Source organism: Orbicella faveolata, unplaced genomic scaffold, assembly GCF_042242905.1.
Source record: "Orbicella faveolata isolate gen_17 unplaced genomic scaffold, um_ofav_v1 contig_2, whole genome shotgun sequence".
Lineage (NCBI taxonomy): Eukaryota > Metazoa > Cnidaria > Anthozoa > Scleractinia > Merulinidae > Orbicella > Orbicella faveolata.
In genome coordinates this window covers 4,116,813-4,139,231 of record NW_028301547.1, presented here as the reverse complement: position 1 = coordinate 4,139,231, position 22,419 = coordinate 4,116,813, and the positions used below count along the sequence as shown (strand labels likewise).

Genomic DNA, 22,419 nt, shown 5'->3' with positions numbered 1-22,419 from the left:
TTATAAATCTAAAACTTTACACCAATGTATATTATAGGTAAGGAAGCCCAGAGAGGCCAATGAGGCTTATGTAAAGGACTACCTTAAATACTTAAGGCGGGGGTCTAGATGAAGGCCGTATTTTGGCTGGGTATTATGGTTTTAATGCAAATGTCTCGTTCACGTTTCAAGCAGTCAAGAATCTCTCTGCTCATCCCACATATCTATGTTTTGGGCTGTTTTGTAAATTTGTTGGTGATTTTTAGGTATATTTGAAGATGATTAGTTTTTCTCAAAGGTTTAGTAAAATTTATGGAAATAGGAAATTTTGAAGATATGGTGTTGTTTTAAAATTAGAATTTGAAGTTAAAAATTGGTAGACGTACACCAGAACGTAAGCTCTTTTGTAATTCTATTTGATTTTTATTACCGGCCGTTTTGTAAGGACGACACAAATTAAAACTGGACTTGCAAAACCAAGGTGCTTTCCCTCTTTCCTCGAGGAAATCACAAATGCTCCCAGCGCACAGGAAATACTCTTGAAGAAGGAAAATATTTACATTTTGCAAAGGAGAGCTGGGTATACCAGTGTTTGTACATCGTCAGGCAGACTCCCAAGGTATGGCCCCCGTATCTGCATTCCGGGGGTCCTCCCTTGCTCACAACTGGAAATCTAGCCTTAGGGATTTCGCGAAGGAACACGCCTCATCATACAGTGATTCCTGAGGGTGATATGACCCTTTTTCGGTCAACCAATTACTTTGCTTTGCAATTGACATCCTACTGCCGAAGTATTCCCTTCCTTACACTTGATTTTGATTAGACGCGAAAACAAGAAACGCTTCATGACGTCAACAGTCCACACAGCTCGTTTCCAGGCCCCCATGTGTACCTCACGGACGGCGAAGAGACGAAGAGAATGTTAGGGTCAGCACTCTTGATTTCGTCACGCAGTTTGACGCCGACACTAGTGTTGAACCACTGGCCAAACTCTATATCGCTAAACGATACAAGGCTTTTTCAGTTCAAATAATCGCTCAATGTGCTGCGTTACTAGCTCTCTGCTTTCTTGCCCAGTGTATTTGAATAATCACGTAACCTTCATCGAGGTATTGTGTGACTATACAACAGAAACAGTCACGCAATGCTTCTGTCCCGTGACAATTCAGACACGACTGCATCAGAAGCCATATTAGCCCCCGGGGACTCCCATGTAAAAACGACGGGGCTGCTCCTGAGAAAGTTTGAAAAGAACCCCCGAGATGTACCAATTAAGATCCTATTTTGTGGGCTTGGCTTGAAATGCTTTTCACTCCAAAAAACAATTGTCTCCTGTCATATTTGGTTTGGCTCACTACCCTAAAAGGTTCCGGCAAATGCTCCCGTTGTGAACCTTTTTAGGATGAACACCAGAGAAGGTACCAAAACGTTTAACGCCCAAAAGGTACGATGAACACACCCGTCCTTCCCCGCCCTTCCCCGTCCTTCCCCGTCCTTCCCCACCCTTCCCCACCCTTCCCCACCCTTCCCCGCCCTTCTCCGCCCTTCCCCGTCCTTTCCCGTCCTTCCCCGCCCTTCCCCGCCCTTCCCCGTCCTTCCCCGTCCATCCCCGTCCATCCCCGTCCTTCCCCGTCCTTCCCCGTCCATCCCCGTCCTTCCCCGTCCATCCCCGTCCTTCCCCGTCCTTCTCCGTCCATCCCCGTCCATCCCCGTCCATCCCCGTCCATCCCCGTCCTTCCCCGTCCTTCCCCGTCCATCCCCGTCCATCTCCGTCCTTCCCCGTCCTTCCCCGTCCTTCCCCGTCCTTCCCCGTCCTTCCCCGTCCTGCCCCGTCCTTCCCCGTCCTTCCCCGTCCTTCCCCGTCCTTCTAATATGGTAGTCGCCGCTGGGGTTAGACCAAAAACTACGACGCAACAAAAACAATCAACAGTGGTTTGCTAGAAAACGAGCTTTATTGAATTATAGAAAAGTAAACAAAACATACAAAGGATATGATTCTGACATTTAATGCAGCCCGATTACAGAATATCTTTCACTTAAAAAAATCTCATGGCGTTCAGGACAATATAAAAATGCGAAACTAAGACAATTAAACACAACAATGAATTACACAGCCTAACAACAACTTTGTGATTTTGAGCATAACATTCCAAACAGTGTTCTTATCCATACCGAGTTCCCAGTTTCCTTCCGACCTCGTATGACTGCAGTCGTAGATCGAACCACAGCGAAATGATACAACTACATTGTGGCGAATTTTTGAAGGAATAACACAAGACCCTTTCATCTCCATAAATGACGTGTCGTAATTCGTGCTCACCGCTCAGGCCACAGATCTGCACATAATTTCTCCTCAAGACATCAATGTATTATTAGTGAAAGAGGCTACGAGAATCACGCATACGTCCAGCATTACAACATTGCAATTTGTCTAACCTGCACTAATTTCACTTGTAAGGAGAATTTAACCTACTTTATAACCAAAGTTGCCATTTCAATTTTCAAATAGAATATCCGTGTTCAGAAATATTTATGGAGGTAAGAGGGTGGGAACCAACCATCGAAAAAAAAAACCTTTTTACTTCCTTTCGCGGTCATTTGAATCACCTTCTACAGGCTCAACTAAACTACATTTCTTTACGTGGGCAAGGCTTAACGGGCTTAGAAAAAATTCATACAAAAAGAGCCTAAAAAATCGGCTTTTAAAATGCTTTAAGAGAACTTGTTTTTGTAGCAAGACTACCTACTCCTAAACAAGTTTTTCAGGTTTAATCATCTTCGTCGTGTCGGCCAGTTGTGCGCAGGCTCACACCTTTCCACTCGGGGTCACCAGCGCCTTCGACACCAGGACTTTTCGGAGCTTTCTTCAGACCTTCCCGCCAATCCTGGCGCTTGCTCTCGCCCAGTTCTACGCCTTCCTTTTTCTCGGTCTTCTTAAGAGCCACTCGTCCTGACCAGTCGGGTTTCTTCTCGCCTTCCTTCTTCTTTTCTTCGCCCCAGGGTTTGCTGCCTCCCTTCTTCAGCTGGCTCTTGGCCCAGGCTGGTGCGGCTTCCTTCTCTTCTTTCTTCTTGTCCTTCTTGTCCTTCTTGAGCCCGGTTAACAGGGGACTGTCTGTGCGCTTGACTCGGTTCATTTTGTTCATAAGCTCCTCGCTCATCTGTCAAGAACAATTTTGCAGTGTCAATAATTACGCGTAACTCTTGTTGTAATAAAGAGCTCAACCTTTGCCTTGATAGGACACGAATTTAAAAGCTACAAACTCGAAATATTTGGCACAAAACTAAATCTTTTCTGCCCGTTCAACGAACCTTTTTCTGATCACTTTATTTTCTTCTAATCCACATTCCATCACAACGGCTTCTTATAGGAACTTCCTGCTCGTCAAGTCTGTTGCCGGACGGTTTTAACGTCCGCTTTTTTCGAAGATTCGAGCGAATGAAGTCTCGAAAAACTTCGTGAAACATCGGCACTTGTCGAAAATGACCGAAGATAGTTTTAACCGAGAACTAGAAGAAATCTCGCGATTTGATCGACAGCTTGTTTTCCACGAATTAATACAAGGTAAAACAGAGGTGGACTGGGAACAAGAACTGTTTCTGGCAAATCGTCGTGAAAGTACCAGAAGACATTCTGACCAATCAGTGAACAGCATGTGATTCGTTGCTTAGCCTAAAGAAGACCGAAAATGGCACTCATTTGCCTTGGTTAGAGTGTAAACACAGCTTGTAATGACACTGACCTTGTTAGATTCCTTCTGCTTGGCCTTCATTGCCATAAATTTCTCCTCCCATGCAGCCGCCTGAGCTTTACGCACCACATTTACAAAGTTTCCTTTCTGTGGGACAAAACGCGAGAAAGGAAGGCCGTTAAAAATAAGTTTCTTAGCAGCAACACTTAAAGATACTTTAAATCTAAACCCCAAATTTTATTCAAAGCAATTTTGCCAGTCATGCGAAAGTTAAAGCAAGAAAGTATCTCCAATAAAGATATTTTTGGACAATTTTTAGCCCTTTCCTTTTTCAGAATATTCCATGGTTTTTATAGTTACCATGGTTACTCGCACCCATTCTCACAACATGTTCCCGGGCCCTTCTCGTTTTTGTCAAATTTTCCTGCAGATGGTGGCCATATCACGTGGTTAAGGCAGACAAAAATATAACGTACCTTTGGTGGAAGGGTCTTCTTCTGTTTATGCGGAATACGCAAATGCAGAGAAAAAGAAAATTAAAGTTAGTTTTGGTTGTAACAACATTCGTATAATCTAAAAACCCCAAACATACATGCATTGAATCAGTCCCGATTGAATACAGTGACTTACCGCTGCTCTTTGAGGAGCCACTTTCCTGAAAAAAAAAATGTAATTTTCATTACGTTTTCACAGTATACCCCGAGGGCTACCCCCACAAAAACCTAACTGCAGCCGAATCCCGCAATCGAATGTCACGTGACAAGGTAACATGGCTGCTTTCATCCTTCATGGGAGGAATTCACGGAGGAATTGACTTTACCCTTCTTGACAGAGGTATGTTTTTAATGTAATCATAAAGGATATGTTACATGTAAGTACACAATCAGGCCCAAAGATGTTTAATTCAGTCCACGAGTAATTTAAGAGATCTAAAGCGTAGAGATAAGCTCGTGTAACCTGAGATCCTTGATGGTTTAGCGTGCAACATGTAAGCTTAGCTCACAGGAGTCGCAAATTACCTGAGAAGTTCCGACACCATTTTTATCTCATTGACAAACGAGATTTCCTTTACGTCAAGTTAAGCACCGGACCTCCAAGACCTTCCTTTAAAGTCGAAGGGTTTTAAGCTTACTAGGGTCTAAAACACAGGTCACGCGTCATTGTTTTACCGATACTGGAACAACCCTTACCCCTTCCTAATGCTAACCTTAGGCCTAAATACTACACTAAGACAATGTTTAGGCTTAAGGTTAGTATAAGTCAAGGTTTAAGGTTGTTTCAGTATTGGTAAAAACAATAGTAACCTGTGACCCATGACCTGTGTTTTAGACCTGCCACTACGCGGCCACGTAGTTTAGTACTATGTACAATGAGTAACTTACTTTCCCTCCTTAATTAAACGAGCGTTCTCATCTTCCGTGCTCTTAACCTGGGTACGAAGATGATTGATCTAAAAGAAAAACAAAACACATTTCACCTGCATTGTTAAACAAAGGATGATAATTAATGATGAAGATGACAGCAACGTCGACAAAATATGCACTTGTAGCCTGCATATACTACCGGTAATGCATATTATCTTCATTTTGAACAATCAGACAAATTGATGCTCAACCTGTGCTTCTTCTACACGTACATATACAGTCGCACCTCCGGTTGCGAGCACCTCTCGCAAGCTACCACCTCTTGTCAGAGACCAGTTTTCCAACATACCAAAATTTTCTAAGTCAAATCACTGTTATTATTTGAAGCCTCTTGTAAGTGACTGTGACCACTTTTAGAGCTAAAAAATGAAATTTTCATTTGTTTTTAACCTCCCGTAAGCAACCAATGGACAGATAATAGAGCAAAAAATTGGATAATAAGGCGTTGGAACATTATCACATTCCTGGATAGTAGATGTTCAAGAGGTGGAAATTTCTCAATGGGAAGTGTCAGATTTTTTCTCAAAATCGACTTTTCACATGAATAAAACATGTAAAACATGGATAAGTCTCTGCAGTTACTTTATGCTAATGCCAAATACCTTATGCTAATGCCAAATATGGTCTAAGCTCTCGTAAGCAACCACTTCCCATAAGTGACCACCCAGGCTTGACATTTTGGGTGGTCACTTACGGGAGGTTCAACTGTAATTTGCATTTTTTCACATATAAACATACATGTGCAAGTCGTTATTTAGCCATGCAACACATGAGCAGTGTCAAAGGCTCCAGCTGGTCAAAGGGAGTAAGTAAGTAAGTAAGTAAGGAAGACTTTATTTTACGAGGGTGACATTTGACAGTAATAAAAATGATAACCTAATGGCCCTCAGGAAACTGCTATCCAGTGGATAAATCACCATCAGTGTTTTGTCAACACCTATCCACTGGACAGCAATTTGTCCTGTGGATAGTCTGATCCAACAAGAAGATTACTTAATTCAGTTTAACTGTACCAATGTAGAACACCAAAATGCACAATATGGAACAAGGTTGAAAACAACTTACATCATTTGTATTTTTCTTGATCTTCTCTTCGAGTTCTTTCTTTTGCTTCGCAAGCACATTAGAATTTTCCTCTGCTTTTCGCAGCTGTGTTCGAAGGGAGCGCAGTTTGAGGTCAAGTTCGTCAAGTTCCTGCTGGGAAGCTGGCACACTCTTGGCTTCTCGCTCTTCAACTATTCGGCGCAGCTCATTAGCCAGCCCCTCAAGAATTGCCTCTGTTGGAAAAGCCATGTAAAATCTTCAGTGACCAAAGTTTCAGAGACAACTAGAAGTAATAGTTTTTTCTGAAACTCTCAGAACCTCTCATATTCACATATAAAATAAATAATTAGTAAATCTAGTTCTAAAGAGGACTCTTCTGAGGTCAAAATGTGTTTAAAACGCGACGTTTTGGGGAGTTTTTCCACTGTTCTTCAGGCACCATATGGCGGACTTTTAGAACAAGATATACTTTCTTTGGTTGATAAATTAAAGTATTACCGAAAACAACTAATGTGAAACCTTTTCAGAATCTAATGGATGGTGTTACATCAAGGTGAACATACGTTATTACTTACGCTTTTTCTGGGGACTTAGTCGATCCATGATGGTTTCTTCCTCTTCCTCTTCTTCCTCCTCATCTTCCTCTTCATCACCCTCATCTGCGTCAACATGATCTTGATTTAGACGATTTTTCTCCTCCTCCATTCTTCTCCTTTCCTCTTCTTCCTCTTCTTCGCGCCTTCGTCTTTCTTGTTCTCTTCGCTTTTCTTCTTCTCTTCGCCTTTGTTCTGCTGCTTCCTCCTCAGCTTTTCTCTTCTCTTCTTCCTCTGTTGAGCAAAATGAACCAGCACAGGCTTAACTTTGAAGGTACAGCACATACTGGAATGCTTCTTGAGCAGGTTTGTGATTGCCAAATTATCTTAGTGTTAATTGTTTACTGTTATTATTTACCTCTCAGCCAAAAGACACAAGTACACCCTCCTGCCCCCCCCCCCCCCCTTCCCACCCCTAAAAGTAAGGTTAACCTTGCAAGGTTTTAGGTGAAGTTTGAAAGTATATCTATTCAATTCCCAAAAATAACAACCTTCTAGAATTAGCGAGTACCACCATTACATCTACACTGTACATGATAGAAAACCACAAATAACTTGATCTTACCAGGAAACAATATAAACTGATTGCTGCTTTCAAAAGCTGCTTGTACAGCTGCACACCTTCCCAACTTAAAATCAAGGTCTTGCATATAGGGTGGGAAAAACCCTCATTAAACAAGCAACTTTTCCATTCCTAAGTCTTCCATTTTATTTCCATCACTATTGTATTCAGTATTCACTCATTCTTACCGGTATGTTGGAATTTAGCCCTTAATGCTCTAGTTTTGTATTCAGGTGCGGATCCATACCGGTTTCCACCAATTTATGAAATCAGTAAGATTTTTCAAAACAACTCGGAAACCCTAAGGGAGTTAAAATCAAAATATTCCTGGGGGAGCACTGCCCTGGACCCCTGTACGAACTTGTGCCAAGGCGCTTTTTGTTTTGGAAATAGGTCACCATTTGTCCTAGACCTGTGCCTCTGAATTACATGAATATCACACAGATTACGTTTTTTTTGTAATTGTAACCGACAGTTGTTGTGGGTCATCTAAAACATGTACATTAAAACTGCTTACATTAACTTGAGGATCATTCCATGTATAAGTTTAAATGGCAATTTTTCCAATGGTTGTTAGAAATAATAGGCTTACCTCTTTCACGGCGACGGCGAGCTGATGCACTCTCTTCAGCAGATTCATCTGTAAGAAAACAAAAATACCATGACTATGTCTCTCCATCATTCCATGGTACACATGTAAATGTAGTTAGAGTGCACAGTGCATCTCTTGCATATGGCAACTGCACCTGCAGTATGAGCTGCAGTCAAGACCAAACTGTCTTACAGAAATGACATGGTAATAGTCTTTTTCTTCAAAGCAAACAAAAATGAAGATAATGTCAAAGTTCCTTTGGCCTCTTCTAATACTTAACTAGAGAATTCTGGGTTTAAAATGATGAGAAACAAATTTGTTTCAAATATCACAACTATTTTCCTACCCAGGAACACTCAAGTAAGAGTAAACTGCTGGACGCGGGCGACCCAGTTTTGGTGCGAAATTTAAAGCTGAGAGACACAACACGTTTCATATTTTTCACTTTTGACAATCTGGTATCCTTTGTGGAGTTATGATTCTCTTCTTCTGAATATTCAATGCTGTCTCTAGTGAAAAACGTTTCCCAACTGCTGAATGCCTATCCTGTTAACATAGATTGACGTCAGGGGCCCATTTCATAAAAGCCCCGGAAACTTTTTGGGCCTGTAAAGCCTTTTTTAGTTCAGAGGTTCACTCTAAGAATATGTGAATAAAAAAGTTCTGTAATCATAAAGTTTGAGATTTCGCCATGGCTTTCCGGATGTGAAAATTTTTTGGGACCTTCAAGAAACAGGGCCCAGGACAGAACAATTTTTCCAACTTCTGAACTCCTGATTGGTAAATTAAAATTTCAGGTCAATGGGCCGCACACAAAGTCAAACCACCCATGTATATGCATGCAGTAGTGTCTGGAAAGTCACTAACAAAAACAGCATGATCTGAAGTTTTTTCACAAAATTTACAGATCAGCTACATGTTAACACACCTTTTCCTGTGTCTCTCTTTTTTCGCCTCTCTTCCCTTTCCTTTTTCCTCTTTTCTTCATCGGCAGCATCTTCTGCATCTCTTTCCGCACGCCGTGCCTCACGTTCTTTTCTGCGTGCCTCTCTTCTCTTAGCCGCTTCGTCCTACGAAGAAGTTTTAAGCATGAATTATTTACTGTTGGATTTCACTTCCAAGAAAATGAAAAGTTGGTGTGATGATGGTTTGAGAAAGACAGTGGGCATGTGTCTTAGGAAAATTATGCTAAAAACCTCCAAACACTGTGTCCCCAGAGAGAGTTACATGTACAGTTGTAAATCTCTTGCCCAGGAATGCAACACAATGACCCTGGCTAAGACTCATAAAAGACCAGTAACTAGCATTCAGCCACTGCACCTCAACAACATGTACTATAGATTTATTCTGTGATGAACATGTAGTTCTAAAGCTGGTCTAATTGAAATATTTGTTTGACCTGAATAGTGTGGTGTCCACTGTTCATAATTTTGTCATCGTGTTTTTGCTTCCTGTCTTAAGATTTTTCGGGCTCTTTAAAGCAATCAGTTTCAATACCAGACTAAAATTTTATTAACTTAACTTACATGTACACAGGGGTTTCATTAACTTTTTCAGCAGGAGGACAACTGGTTTTCACAGGCAGACAAAACGTTTTGAAACTAACTTTTCTAGAAGAAGAAGATTCCTCTAGATGATCAAACCAGGCAGGCAAAATCATCTTCACAGCCACTCGATTTGCCCACTGCCCGGCCCCTAATGAAACCCCTGATGTACATGTACATGTAGTTTCTGCTCTGTGTGTACCAACTGTTAAAAGTTGTCATTCAACTGATGTTACATTTACATGTACTTCACATCTATGTCGAAATTTGAGTTCAAAATATTTCAAATACTGTCAAAGACTTTCCATGCCAATAATACTGAAAATTCAATGTGTAATGTTATTTAAAATTGAATCCTGCATATATATGCACAATTGAGAACTTTGATCATCAATGATTTAAAACCTCATACACATTTAAATTCTAATTTTATAACATGCAACAGAATTTCTGGAGATTAGTACAATCAGTGCAATTTTGTACAAAAAATGTATTGATTACTGTGAAATTTTGACATCCAAAACCGGGAAGGGAGAAAAAATAAAATAAAAACACTAGATTCCCTTTCCTGTTGGTACACGTTCATCTAACAACAAGATATAAATTATGAAACCAAGGTAATTTAAGTCATTTATTAGAAATTGGTTCAACCAGCTGAACACTGGCTCTGCAAATTAAAGTTACTATTAACAGGATAAAAATGCAAATTAGCGAGAGATCAATTGGAATATCTGTCTTGTGTTTTCCACTGACTAAGAGCCAAATTAACCAAAGAATATATTTCATCTAATGTAAACTTAACACTTAATCTGTACAGTGCAGGAATAGATCAAAATAATGAAGAGTTCATGGGTTTCATGTCAACAGCTAACAACTGTTCTTCTCTGTTAAACATTCAAAGCAGCTTTGCATATAAATAAAGAGCAACAGTGTCACACTACAATTAATGTGCTTCACCTCTTCTTTCAATTTTCTAATGCTTTTGCACACAGATATTTTGATTTTTCAGAGCAAATTCTCACTAGATTTTGTTACAGGAAAAAACTGTTGGAACATAAATCAGTTTGTATGGAAATCTAGAGCCACAATTTAGCAGATAAGCCACAGAGCCCAGAGAAAACACTTCAGGAATGTGCTGTAGAATTTGGGTGGGGTCATTGGATGGCCTGACCTCTGGGCTGATTCATTGCATGGATGAATATGCTAAAAAGCCAGTGAATCAAATACTATGACCAAATATAGAGAAAAATTTAAAAGCCTGTAATTATTGTCTTGTCCAGAAATGTTTGTATTGTAAGCCTTTGCTTGAGTTCAACTTAGAACTTTTTCAAGGTTCAACAAAACAAAAGAATTTACTATAATTTCTCACTCATTACAGTAACAGATACCCTTCTCTTAAAGAATGTTAAATACAGATCCAAGAAAAACATTTATGAAGTTAGAATGTCTGCTTCCTGTAGTTTTGATAGAATACATGTAAACAGCGAGAGCTGCAATACATGCGAGGTTCTTTAACAAAAGAAGCAGATTAAAACCTCCAATACCTTCAGGCATTACACAGAGTTGAATATAAGTCATAAAAGGGACGCTGCTGTGAGGAGAATGCAAATTTACCACAGGATTAGCACCCAGCAGCTATCTTAAACTTTTATCATTTGGCTTAGAGCCTTTATATTGTAGCATCCACATGCCAAAAGTGGCTAGACACAAACAGAGTAAATAAAATAAATATTGAGAACATGGTTCAAGAGTTATGAAATCCCACAGATTCACCTTTAGTTCAGATTGCCTCGGCTAAGCAGATTTATACTTATTTGCTCAAGTAGAGCCCTACTGTAGCAATAATACAAGTATAAGACAGTGTTCCATTCTATACAAAGAGAAATGGAAATTTGTCTATGGAATCTGTTGCACACATGCGTGTTATAAACACAGCCAAAACAACATAATGAATTATTCTCCAGAGGAAATTTTAGTTGCATGTTAAAAATGATCAAATACTGAACTACAGATTATCCCAGTGTAAACAAAACAATTTACATAAATGAAAGCTCCGTGAGCTGACCAGACTTACAGAAATCCAATGGCTTAACAATTTTTAGTGCAATTTCATGTCCTCTGAATGAAATGGCTTTATGTTTAGAAATAAGAGCTTACTTTTATCTCACACAATTGTTCACTTAAGGAATTTTGGAAAAGAGTTGGAAAACAGATCATTTAAAGGGAGTGACCCAACCTCCATTGAGCTTTCACTCTGCTCGGTATAATGTGACAATGCCACACTTCACAAAGGCAAAAGAAAGTTAAATCATACCTCCATTTCAGTTTTTGAAGACTAAGGATCACAGAACTAACAACACTCAAGATGAAACCTTGACTTGGTGAATGAGCTCTGTGAAGATCACAGCAAATTTAAGGGCAGAGCACAGAGAGCTTCAGGAGAGCAGTACAGGACAGCAGCCAAGGCGTCTGCTAATGTATTGATTTGTTGGCCTGTGGAATGCTGACAATCTCTGCCACACATTCATTAGTTTTCTTTGGCTATCTCTTGTTCCATCAGCCCCAGGTCCCTCACAACAAAACAAGTTCAGTTTATTGTTGAGCCAAGCTTCAATCAATGCCCTTTGTTCAAGATGTCATGGGGCAACACAAAAAACATCAAGGCTACTAATTGACATGTTACATCCCAACTTGGTTTTCCTTACTTTTTATGCCATCTATGCCTGAGAACGAGAATTTAAACATTTCATATGAAAAGACAATTCCTAAAATAGCAACAGAGTGCATTTAGAAATGTTTTCATGCAGTGCCAACTTACAAAATTTGGAACAGAATGATCAAGGATCAAATTGCGACACTGATGAGATCTAGGGTTTCAGGTTGTTGTTTGCACTCACAAGTATCACGCAACTCTGGAGTGGAAAATGGAGATGTCACATTCCATCACATACAGAAAAGAGTGGAGGACTGGAGGTTTTCAACTCTACTGCCTTGAAGCAAAGAGGTGTTCAAAGCACATGCATGTAAGTGTTCAAGCACAGAAATTTTCATCTGTTTAAAAATATAGTATGACCTTAGCTACAAATCTTAGTGTACAGATCATGCAGGGTGGATGTATGTTGTTGATAACCAGCTGCAATTGACAGTGTACGATTCAGATTTTCATAAAAGTACATAATTGTACATGTTCAAATAAGCTAAGAAAACACAAAATCGTAGATAGTAAAGGATGATTTTCTTCAGGTATTTATATTTTATGTTCTACCAGATAAGATGGTCATAGTTCGATAATTAGTAGACCTACAAACATGTACAAACTACATTAACAGCTGATAGTCAGCTTTCCCAAGACATCTACATGTTCATCACAAGTTTACAGTCTGACTAGTGATTCATTGTAAATCACTGGATTGCAAATGATAGTACAAGTTGATGCGTTTGATAATCAGGGGGATTACAAAAATAACCCTTAAAAAATTTTGAACCTTATATAATTTATTACTTTGTAGGATTGTCTAGAAAAGAAGACCCATTCCATTGTACAATTTAAATTTCTATTTTGCTTTCCTTTCAGAAGCTTATCCAAGGGAAGCAAATGTCACAATGAAGAAGGCAACTTGACATGTATTTGTGATAGAAGGAGCCTTTGTGACTAAGAATGAAAAGAATCTGAAAATAACTTGATGGCACAAGTCAAATAAAGCTTAGCAGCTATACATGTGTATTCAGAACTGTTTTCTAAAGATGGGCTGACTAGAAAAGTTCTCAAACCCAAAGGCAAAAGGAGAGAAATTCACATCAAGGCTGAACGTAGTGAGTGGAGAACAGGTTAGTGTTTGTAATTTGTTAGTACACTATTATGCAAAAAGAGTGATGTTGAAGAAAGATCTAGAAGCTTTTGCAACTACACTTTGACGGCCAGCTCCCCGTTACGGAAGTGCACAGCTGTGGTGCACACTGTGTTTTTGTTCATAGACAAGTTGGCTTTTTACACTGTTTCAGTTCATTTAAAACTCCGAGTACTCTTTTAAGCTGCATAAGCAGTAAAATAAACTCTCAATTCATCTACAAATTGAAACAGAAAACACTTACAGGAAATGAAGCATGACCATGCCCTTTTGAATATTTATCTTTCTTAACAACAGTGTAACAATGCAGCTACTGTATAATTGTTGAGACAAGTGTGATTAATACTTTTTTTAACTCGAAGGACAAAAGAAAAATAGTGGCAATCCATGATATGAAATATGAATTTAAAGTGTATAAATTTACAGAAATCTGGATATTCTCTTGATGTACAATTACGACAAAACTCTTACCACTGTGACAGTGAGTCACAAGAATTTCAAAATATAATTTTGAAAACAATAGACCTCCTGTAAGTTTGAATTGTAAATGCCAGTGAGTTTTGTATTTTGTCCTGATGTAGCATAAAATTCCCAGAACTTAAATTAGAAGGTCGTATGACAATAAAATAAATAATGCATTTTTAATTTAATAATCACACTTTACGATTGCGAGTGGTTTTCAGGGGAGTCTGGGAATGACTACAGATGTGAGAGAACTGGAGATACTCTTCCCAGACTCTTGATGTACAGATATACAATGTATTTTGCAGATGTCATAAAAATTTCTAAAATGGTTTTCGTGCATGAGCTACATTGTAAAACTAACAGGTTTGAGGTACAAGGGACCCAGACCAAATGGAACAGTCTGCCCAAATTATAGCTTTGAGATGTTTCTGTTACCAGTTACTTTGTACATGAATTAGAAAAATAATTTTCAAGAAAATGAAAGCTGTCATGTAAGGTATCTGCGGTTTTTTGTGGCAGTTCAACAAACAAAATTTGTCTGGAACATCATAAACTTCAAAATGCTTCATTTCTGAAATTACTCACTGAGTTGATATCATAATTCATGTAGAGATTTGCTTGACAGTGCATTTGTGGAATATGCAAATTAAAAATTGACTGTTACATGTTACATGTGTATTTTTTCTCTAAATTTTGGCTCAAATGAAACTTGGTGTGGTCTTATATATCTCACTGATGTGTATGCATTTATTTACGCGTACAAAAAATTTGTACTTGTCTGTTAAAAGCAGGTAAATACTAAATCAAATTGTTATCAATTGTGGAAAATTAAAACTGACACTCAGAGTACATGTATGCAGGCAAAGGGTTTTTTTCTCCTGTGGCAGATCGTATTTATAAACACTTTCATCTGGAACATAAGAAATTTCAAACTGCTTCATTTCTGAAATGATACACTGATTTGATATTAAACTTTGCATAGGGATTTGCTTTACATTTCTAGAATGTGCGAAAAGCATAGCTTTGTAAAATTGACAGTTAGATGTATTTTTCTTGATTTTTGATGATAGTGTCAATGAAAACCATAAATATTCTTAGAAGGTAATCATTTGTGTGTGTACACGTACATGTACACAAGCAAGAATTACATGTAGTATTAATTTTGGTCTGTTGTAAACAAGTTAATACTAAATTCAATGTAATTATAAAATTATTAATTAAATTATCTACATGAATACTTTTAGTACGTGCACTGTATATGTATTGTACATGTACTCCATAAGTACGATCAGGAAAAACATATAAACTTTGTTCCAAAATGGCAACAAATTAGCATTATTTTGTCAAGCATAGAAGGGGGCCTTATTAAAGCTTTTACATGCTATGCACTTGAGTGATTTAAAGCACAGTTATACTCAAGTGTAGCATGTAATTTATATTCTTTCCACCGAAACCATCTGTAACATCTCCTCCCCTCCCCACATAAAGTCCATAAATAGGAGAAAATGTTGGTCCCACTTGTGTATATATACTAGGTTTTTGCTTCTTAATTCACTCATTCTGTTACATTCTGGACATAATTTTCTAATGTCAGCGCTTGAATAAATAATATCGTCGAAACCCAATCAAAATTGTTTCACAGTGCGATTATCAAGCAATCAGTAACGCTAGATTTAATCTGGGAGAGACGAGAGAGTGACTGCCTAACATCTACAATAAATCTATCAACATGGATTTTCTATTCACAGCACATACACAGTATTGAACAAAGTTCGACCGAGCTCTTCACGAACACACTGTATCCAATTACCGCAAGCCATTGATGGAGATAAGATCATTACAGCAAGATAATGAATAACAACGTTTAGATTCACAGACACGATACGTAGAGTTATTTGTCGACGAGTAAATCTTGTCTTGCGAGCGAGTGCAAACAATAGGAGCAACCATAAGCGGAAAGTCCGCGACGCTTAAAATCGAGCTTTTGCAATTGTAAATACGTACTTTTTCGTGTCGATCGACTGGAGGTCTTGACACGCTTCAGGAATGCACCTATAATTTTATTGATTGTTTCGACACCAAACAACCAGTTCCTAGGATTGCTGGCTAAAATAGATTTTCAAGCACGGTTCTTTGGTTAGAAAAGCAATATCAAGGCTGGAAGAGACTGTTACTTTCGAGAAGGAGTAAAGTTGGAGGAACAATGTGACAATTATGTTTAGTATGCATATTTTAGTTCACCATTTCCTCCGAAGTCTCTTGCTCAGCGCGTTGTTCTCGTCTTCTTCGTCTCCTCTCCTCTGTTTAGAAACAAGGAATTATGAGCGTTTAAATTTCTATTCGCCAAATTCAAGAACACTTCAAACCCAACACTGTTTTCGGTCGACAATTCTCTTAATATTTTAAGATTTCTAAGTGCAGTATTAAATAGCAATCAATGACATTTATCAGGAATTCAATGATTGTAAAAGATTCCGAGAGGTGTGTCGCTAAACGACTAAAATCATGCATGCTCTCATTTAGGGGCTGCTTTTAACAGTCGGCCGGGTCAAGTGAAAAAGATCTTCAAAGCAATAAACAATAATCAGCTAGCTGCCTTAAACGAAAGATAGCAACTAGCCCTTGAGGTCAATGCTGCTTTGCATGCAAACAAGCGAGAATTTATACGGTCGCGATTTATCATTTAGGACACTAAACTTGCCCAGTTAGTTATCAAATCCAGAACTCTACAAGCACCAAATCAAAGCTTACCGCTCGAAGTTTCTGAATAAGAAGACATGTTTCCTGACTGTTGTTTTGTGTGCAGCGATAACTAGAAGAAGATGAAATCTTGGGTAATCTTGACCTCCATATGCAAAATGAGCAATCGGAAATCGCAGTGACGCGGATTCATAAGTTATGAGCTTAAGCGCGCGCGCTGATTGGTTCACACGATAATACGAAGGATAATTGGCGTGACTAGATTTACAGACACCTCCATACAACAATTGTATCGCCTTTGTTTTCCCAAGAATGTAATAGCTTGGTTTCTTGAACAGAGAAACCGCGAACTAAAAGAGGCACTCCTTATTTATTGTAGCATTGTTCTCTAATATACATACTAAGATAAAAGTCCTGGATTTTCTTTCCGTGTCAGCTAGCGAAGATGCAAAGCTCTTCAATAGTCGAATTTGCTCAGTGACAGCCACTTGTTCAAATATACCAATTACTGAGATTTAGTTTGAAGATACGAATTATTGGCCGAAGATTTCTGAGTTCACGTTATGGCCGTGACCTTTTTCTTTCTTGAATATGTTTTACTGTTATTGTTGGATAGCAAGCCATCTTTTAATCATAATTGCCTCATGGCTATTCGACATTGCCAACTTTGTATTGATTTTTATAATATTGTTATCTAATCAATTAAGATCTCCTAATAGTTTTATTTATTACGTCGACAAAGGAGAATCGCAAAAGGACAATGTTAATGTCGTTCCGAATTTTTCTTACAAGAAAACAGAAACACACCATGGTTCCTGTTTCATTAGCGCTATAGAATAGTTCGGTCGATACATTGATGATCATTTGTGAATTTTCAATTCTTTTTCTTGCAGATTTGGTAGAGCCGGGGTTCCTCGTTGATGGCCATGATCAGTTCACCTGGCCTTGTCAAGTGTCTTTTTGTTTTTCAAGTGGTCCGTATAGCAATGATGTCAAATACTGCCATCGTATCAGAGATTTAAATAAAAGTACTTATCATTTCAAGAACGGTGCCTAGACTTTCTTTTGTTTTTCGTTGCTCGACAATTAAAGGCCATTAAACGTGAGGTTATATAATGACTGTGATTATATAACCGCTGTTGAACTGATGAGCAGATTCATTTTACGAGTTTCTCATGGAATTCTTGATTAACCTTTTTAGGTCATTTCTATTAGCCACCTTTATTGCCTAGGTTCACGTCACAACAGCATGTTTTCCGGCAAATTCTTGAGGTTTAATATTCAAGATCCATCCGGTGAATCACGTACTCTAAAAGCCAAGCATCTTCGACGGTTTTTACGGTGACTTGTTAGTAATTCCACCGATTTTAATTCGCAGCGTTTAGTTTTATACTCCAAAATACACGCAAAACCAACTTTCTCCCCAGATACAAGTTTGTCGACCACAAGAACATAACGGTGTGACTTCTGTCAGACTGGCTGGGCTGAGGCGGATCAATGTCCGTTGAAACCGGTCTTGTGTAAAATGAGCTGATGGGACCGATCCTCTGTAATCAGACGAAGTATCAGAGGCAGTTCTACCATCCAGTTTTGGAAAGTGAAAGAATTAAGAACTAGTGAGATAAAGCACATTTCTTTTCATGTGACTCATGAAAAAGGAACGCTAAGCGGATGTTAGTTTTGAGTTCCGTTTTACGTGAATAAAATATTTTTAAGTGGAATTGAATCGAATATTCACAGCCAGCGACAAGTGTTCAGTAAAGGATCGACGATGAAACATTTTTTCCGCGGCTTCCGCTGTAATTTCCATCCATTATCCTTGAACTATATGACATACTGTATCACTGTATTATTTCAATTTTTTTCCCAAATTGCAATTCTCTTCCAGATCCTCGCCATGGTTAATCGTTGTTACTTCTTAATGGTTCCCTTTATTTGGGGGGCACTGTTCCGGCCAAGTCAAACCTTTGTTTTTGGTTCAGTTGTGATTCAATCAGTTGTATTTTAGAGCTCCGTTGGTGCACGTACATGTACCAGATCCGAAACAAAGGGCCGAACCTTTATCTGAACCGATCCAGTTATTGCTGCAGTCACTATAGGAAAAACGGTGTCGTTCTGTTACCCAACCAAAGTGCCTTGGTCTTTTTGACATTGAGTTTTAAACCAGAAACTGGCGCAAAGTCGTTAACTAAACAGAGAGCTTTGTCAACAGAGGTAATATCTTCGCAAAAGTGATTAGTATCATCTGCCAATTGGCTCACTTTAACTTCATTATGTAGCTATGGAAAATGTGTTTTACTCGACGCTGATTGGCTAAAGTAATCGATAACTGAACAGTGTTCCGAGATGTGATTGGTTCTCGCTGTCTTCGCTGTCAATGGTAGGTAGGTAGGTAGGTAAAACTTTATTTATGCAGGGTGGCCCATTCAGCACAGTGGCTGGTATCCAGAGGGGCCCTGCTAAATACAATTTCTAAAAATATAAAATGTCTAATAGTTTAAAATAGTTATAAAAATAGAGTTTAAAAAAAACTAATGTCTAGTAGTTGAAATAGTTATATAAAAAGAGTTTAAAAAATTGAAACGAGTTACAAGCATGAACTGTTAGGGAAAAAAATAGGTATCATAAATTAGATGCTATAAATAAAATGGGCTTTAACAAGATTTTTAAAAGAGGAGAGTGATACAGCTTGTTGGATTTTACAAGGTAGTGAATTAAAAAGGGCTGTGCCAGAAAATCTAAAAGTACGTTTGCCAAGGCTAAGTTTGGGTTTGGGTAGATGGAGGTCAGCCTTCCTTCGAGTATTGAAACCATGTACATTGTAGTTCCTAATGAAATAGTTACTTAAATACTGAGGAACTAAGTTATGCAAACATTTAAAAACTAAAACACATTTGTGGATTTTACGGTTGGTTTCTAAGTCAGTCCACCCTAAAACATTAAAAGTATCTCTAGAAGAGTCACGCTTGAGAATGATACGGGCAGCACGGTTTTGCAACCGCTGCAGACTTTTGCTGGAGCCAACAGACAGTTCACCCCAAGCAGTGTCAGTATAACTTAAGATTGGCTCAATAAGGGTATTGTAGACACACTTCGCTGCTTTAAGAGTGAGGCAAGATCGTATGCGTGCTAGAAGTCCTAGACGCTTATTAACTTTTTTACAAGTAGTGTCTATATGCTCTTTCCAGTGAAGCTGTTCATCGAGCATAGTCCCAAGGTAAGTGAACTTCGTCACTCTCTCTATGTCCTTGCTTTGAATCTGCAGGACAAAGTCTGAGGTGGTTTGCAGCAGTTGTCTTGTTCCAAAGAGTAACCCTTTGGTTTTGCTCTGGTTTAGTATTAGCTTACTGTTCACCAACCACTGCTCAACACGGTTGAGGTCTTCTTGTAAATTTTCCCTGATGTTGCTAGCCTCAGATCCAGAATAATAGATAACAGTGTCATCCGCATACATGCTAATCGACGAGTGCAGTAAACATTGAGGCAAATCGTTTATGTGTATCACAAATAATAGAGGCCCCAACAAGGAACCCTGAGGAACACCGAAGTCGAGAGGAAGGCTGGATGATAACTCCTTTCCATATTGAACTCGCTGCGAGCGGGTGGTGAGATAGTTTCTGAACCAGCCGAGACTGTGCCCTCTAACTCCATAGTGCTCTAGCTTGTGAAGGAGACATTTGTGGTCAACAAGATCGAAAGCCTTTTTTAAGTCAATAAAGGCAGCGCCAGTCAACTGTTGTTTGTCCATGTGTTCTAATATATGATCAACCAAGTGGACAACCGCGGTTTCGGTAGAATGCTTCTTACGGAAGCCGGATTGATATACCGATAGAACTTTGTTAACCTCAAAAAATGCTAACAGTTGAACTTGGACCGCACGTTCCATGACCTTGGAAACGAGGGGGAGAACTGAAATCGGACGATAGTTGTTCTCGTCATCCTTTTTTCCTGCCTTAAAAATGGGAGTTACTTTAGCCTCCTTCCACTGAGATGGGATTTCGCCAGACGAAATTGTGAGGTTTATGAGATAAGTGATTGGCTTGGCTATTACAGAGGATGCGTCTTTGAGGAGTTTTGCGGGGACTTTGTCAAGCCCGGTAGCTTTGGATGATTTTAGCTTTGACAGCTCATGGCGCACGAAACTGGCGCTAACTTCTTGCAGAGTAAAGTCATTGTTAACTCTGGGGGCTAAAATTCTTGGCAAGGTATGGTCTTTGAAGACGCTGCATAGATTCTTTGCAATTGATGAAAAGAACTTGTTAAAGTTCGTTGCCGACATTGTTTCTGATCCTCCGGACGCAGGTTTCTTTTGTTTAGGTAAGATCTTGTTTAGTGTTCGCCACATTTCTTTAGATCTTTGATCATTTGAGAGCTGGCTGGAGTAATAACAACATTTTTCTTTACGCATTTTTGTGTTCACAGCATTACGTAATCTTTTGTAGTTGCTCCAGTGAAGCTCTTTGTTTGTTGACATCGCTTTTTTGTGTTGATGATCACGCTGGTGCATGAGGTCTTTTATTTCGGATCTTCCGCGGACACGGCGCGTGACAACGGGCGCGTGTTCATCGGCCGCTGTGAGAAATAGGTCTTTGAATGACTGCCACGCATCATTAGGAGTTTGGTCAAGTTCTAAGATATCCCATGGGATGCTGTTTAGATCCTCGCAAAACAAAGCGGGGTCGTAATGTTTATAATTCCTGGCCTCAACAATCCTTGGCGGTGGAAGCGGAATTCTGTGAAGTTTCCTAATTCCAAAAATGGCCGAGTGATCGGAAAAACCGATCGGTAATACTCCAGATACATAAAGTTCAGGCTTTGAAGTAAAAAATAAATCAATAAGAGTTCTAGAATTTTGAGTAATCCTGGTAGGGTCGGTAATGAGCTGCTTCAAGTTGAATAAATTTGCAATGCGCTGGAAATTTTTTGTCGCCGCATTTGGTGAAGTATAATCAAAATTGAAATCACCAAGTAGAACAGTTTCGAGACTTTCATTTACGTGACTGTTGAAACTGTAGGACAGAAAATGTCAAATCTTTGGAAACCACGTTCTCCAAATTGATGCATTACCGTTTCGCTACCGTAGTTCACGAGACATTACAGAGGCATGATTAGAGTAGCGAGTCCATGTTGTAGCCTGTGAACAAGCTCCAGCCAAGGCTGGAAAGACTGAGTTGGAACTGCCCGCTGAGAGTGAAGTAGAGAGCCTGTTCACAGGCTATTCCATGTTGTAGCTTATTAGTCTACCCATGCATAGTCAGTTCAAAAATTCCTACGCATTACGAGTAAAACATAAACAGCGTGGTGATACTGTTGCAATGCTCGATAGCTTGCAAATCAATTCTCGAAACAAAAGTTATTTAATATTAATCATGTTACGCCGTTATTAATGGGAGACAATTTTTTTTTTCATACTTACTAAGATAAGCACTTACGCCATGATGGAGAGAAACAAGGACTAAGATCTAGAGCTACCGCTGAATAGTCAAAACTAAAGAGAAGACAATGGAATTAGCGTCAAAATCTATCTAATTATTTTGTAACGAATTCACGGGAAGTAGAAGTTGTTTGTTATTTTACTGAAGTTGTTCATGAATGCGTGCATGACACACAAAACTTCCGTCTTGTTTTAAGGGACTATCGGGCACATAACAAAGGCAAAACGGCACATGCGACTTTATATAGCAGATAGCACGGCAATGTGTCGTGGGATCTCAATGAATAGGAACTCTTATAAGGTAGCGACTGTTAAACCAGCTCACAACTTGTTTATGTTCTGTCGGCAAGTTCTTCCCGTTTCAGTTTGCAGCTGACCTTGAAAAATGTACCCCAAGGGGTACCATAATGTGCAACAAACCCTGAAAGTTTTTAAAATGAAGCACTCCAAGCCTTTTCAAAACACAAGTCCCAACCCATTTTCGATACAACTTATATATTCCGCCGATGCTGTATAGAGATAGCTCCTGAAGAGAGAAATTCTCC

At 39.1% G+C, this 22,419-nt stretch overlaps 1 protein-coding gene and 1 long non-coding RNA gene across 3 annotated transcripts; one reads left to right on the top strand and one right to left on the bottom strand.

Annotated features, from left to right (window-relative positions):
* Positions 1–1,912: 1,912 nt before the first annotated feature.
* Positions 1,913–16,646, bottom strand: LOC110061857 (uncharacterized). 2 transcript variants are annotated; one of them, XM_020768716.2, is made up of 11 exons: positions 16,492–16,646; positions 15,982–16,040; positions 8,812–8,953; positions 7,884–7,931; positions 6,712–6,963; positions 6,158–6,369; positions 5,051–5,118; positions 4,299–4,323; positions 4,145–4,165; positions 3,720–3,815; positions 1,913–3,137 (listed from the first exon to the last, which is right to left on the bottom strand). In XM_020768716.2, the coding sequence occupies exons 1-11, from the start codon at positions 16,517–16,519 to the stop codon at positions 2,748–2,750; spliced, it is 1,341 nt and encodes a 446-aa protein (XP_020624375.2). In that variant the 5' UTR covers positions 16,520–16,646; the 3' UTR covers positions 1,913–2,747. The 2 variants fall into 2 exon arrangements, with proteins under 2 accessions (XP_020624375.2, XP_020624376.2); XM_020768717.2 differs by lacking the exons at positions 15,982–16,040; positions 16,492–16,646 and adding an exon at positions 11,742–12,001.
* LOC149111655 (uncharacterized) lies at positions 12,050–17,487 on the top strand. Its single transcript, XR_016207027.1, has 3 exons — positions 12,050–12,450; positions 13,002–13,255; positions 17,334–17,487. It is a non-coding gene; the product is annotated as an uncharacterized LOC149111655 (long non-coding RNA).
* The last annotated feature ends 4,932 nt before the right edge of the window (positions 17,488–22,419 follow it).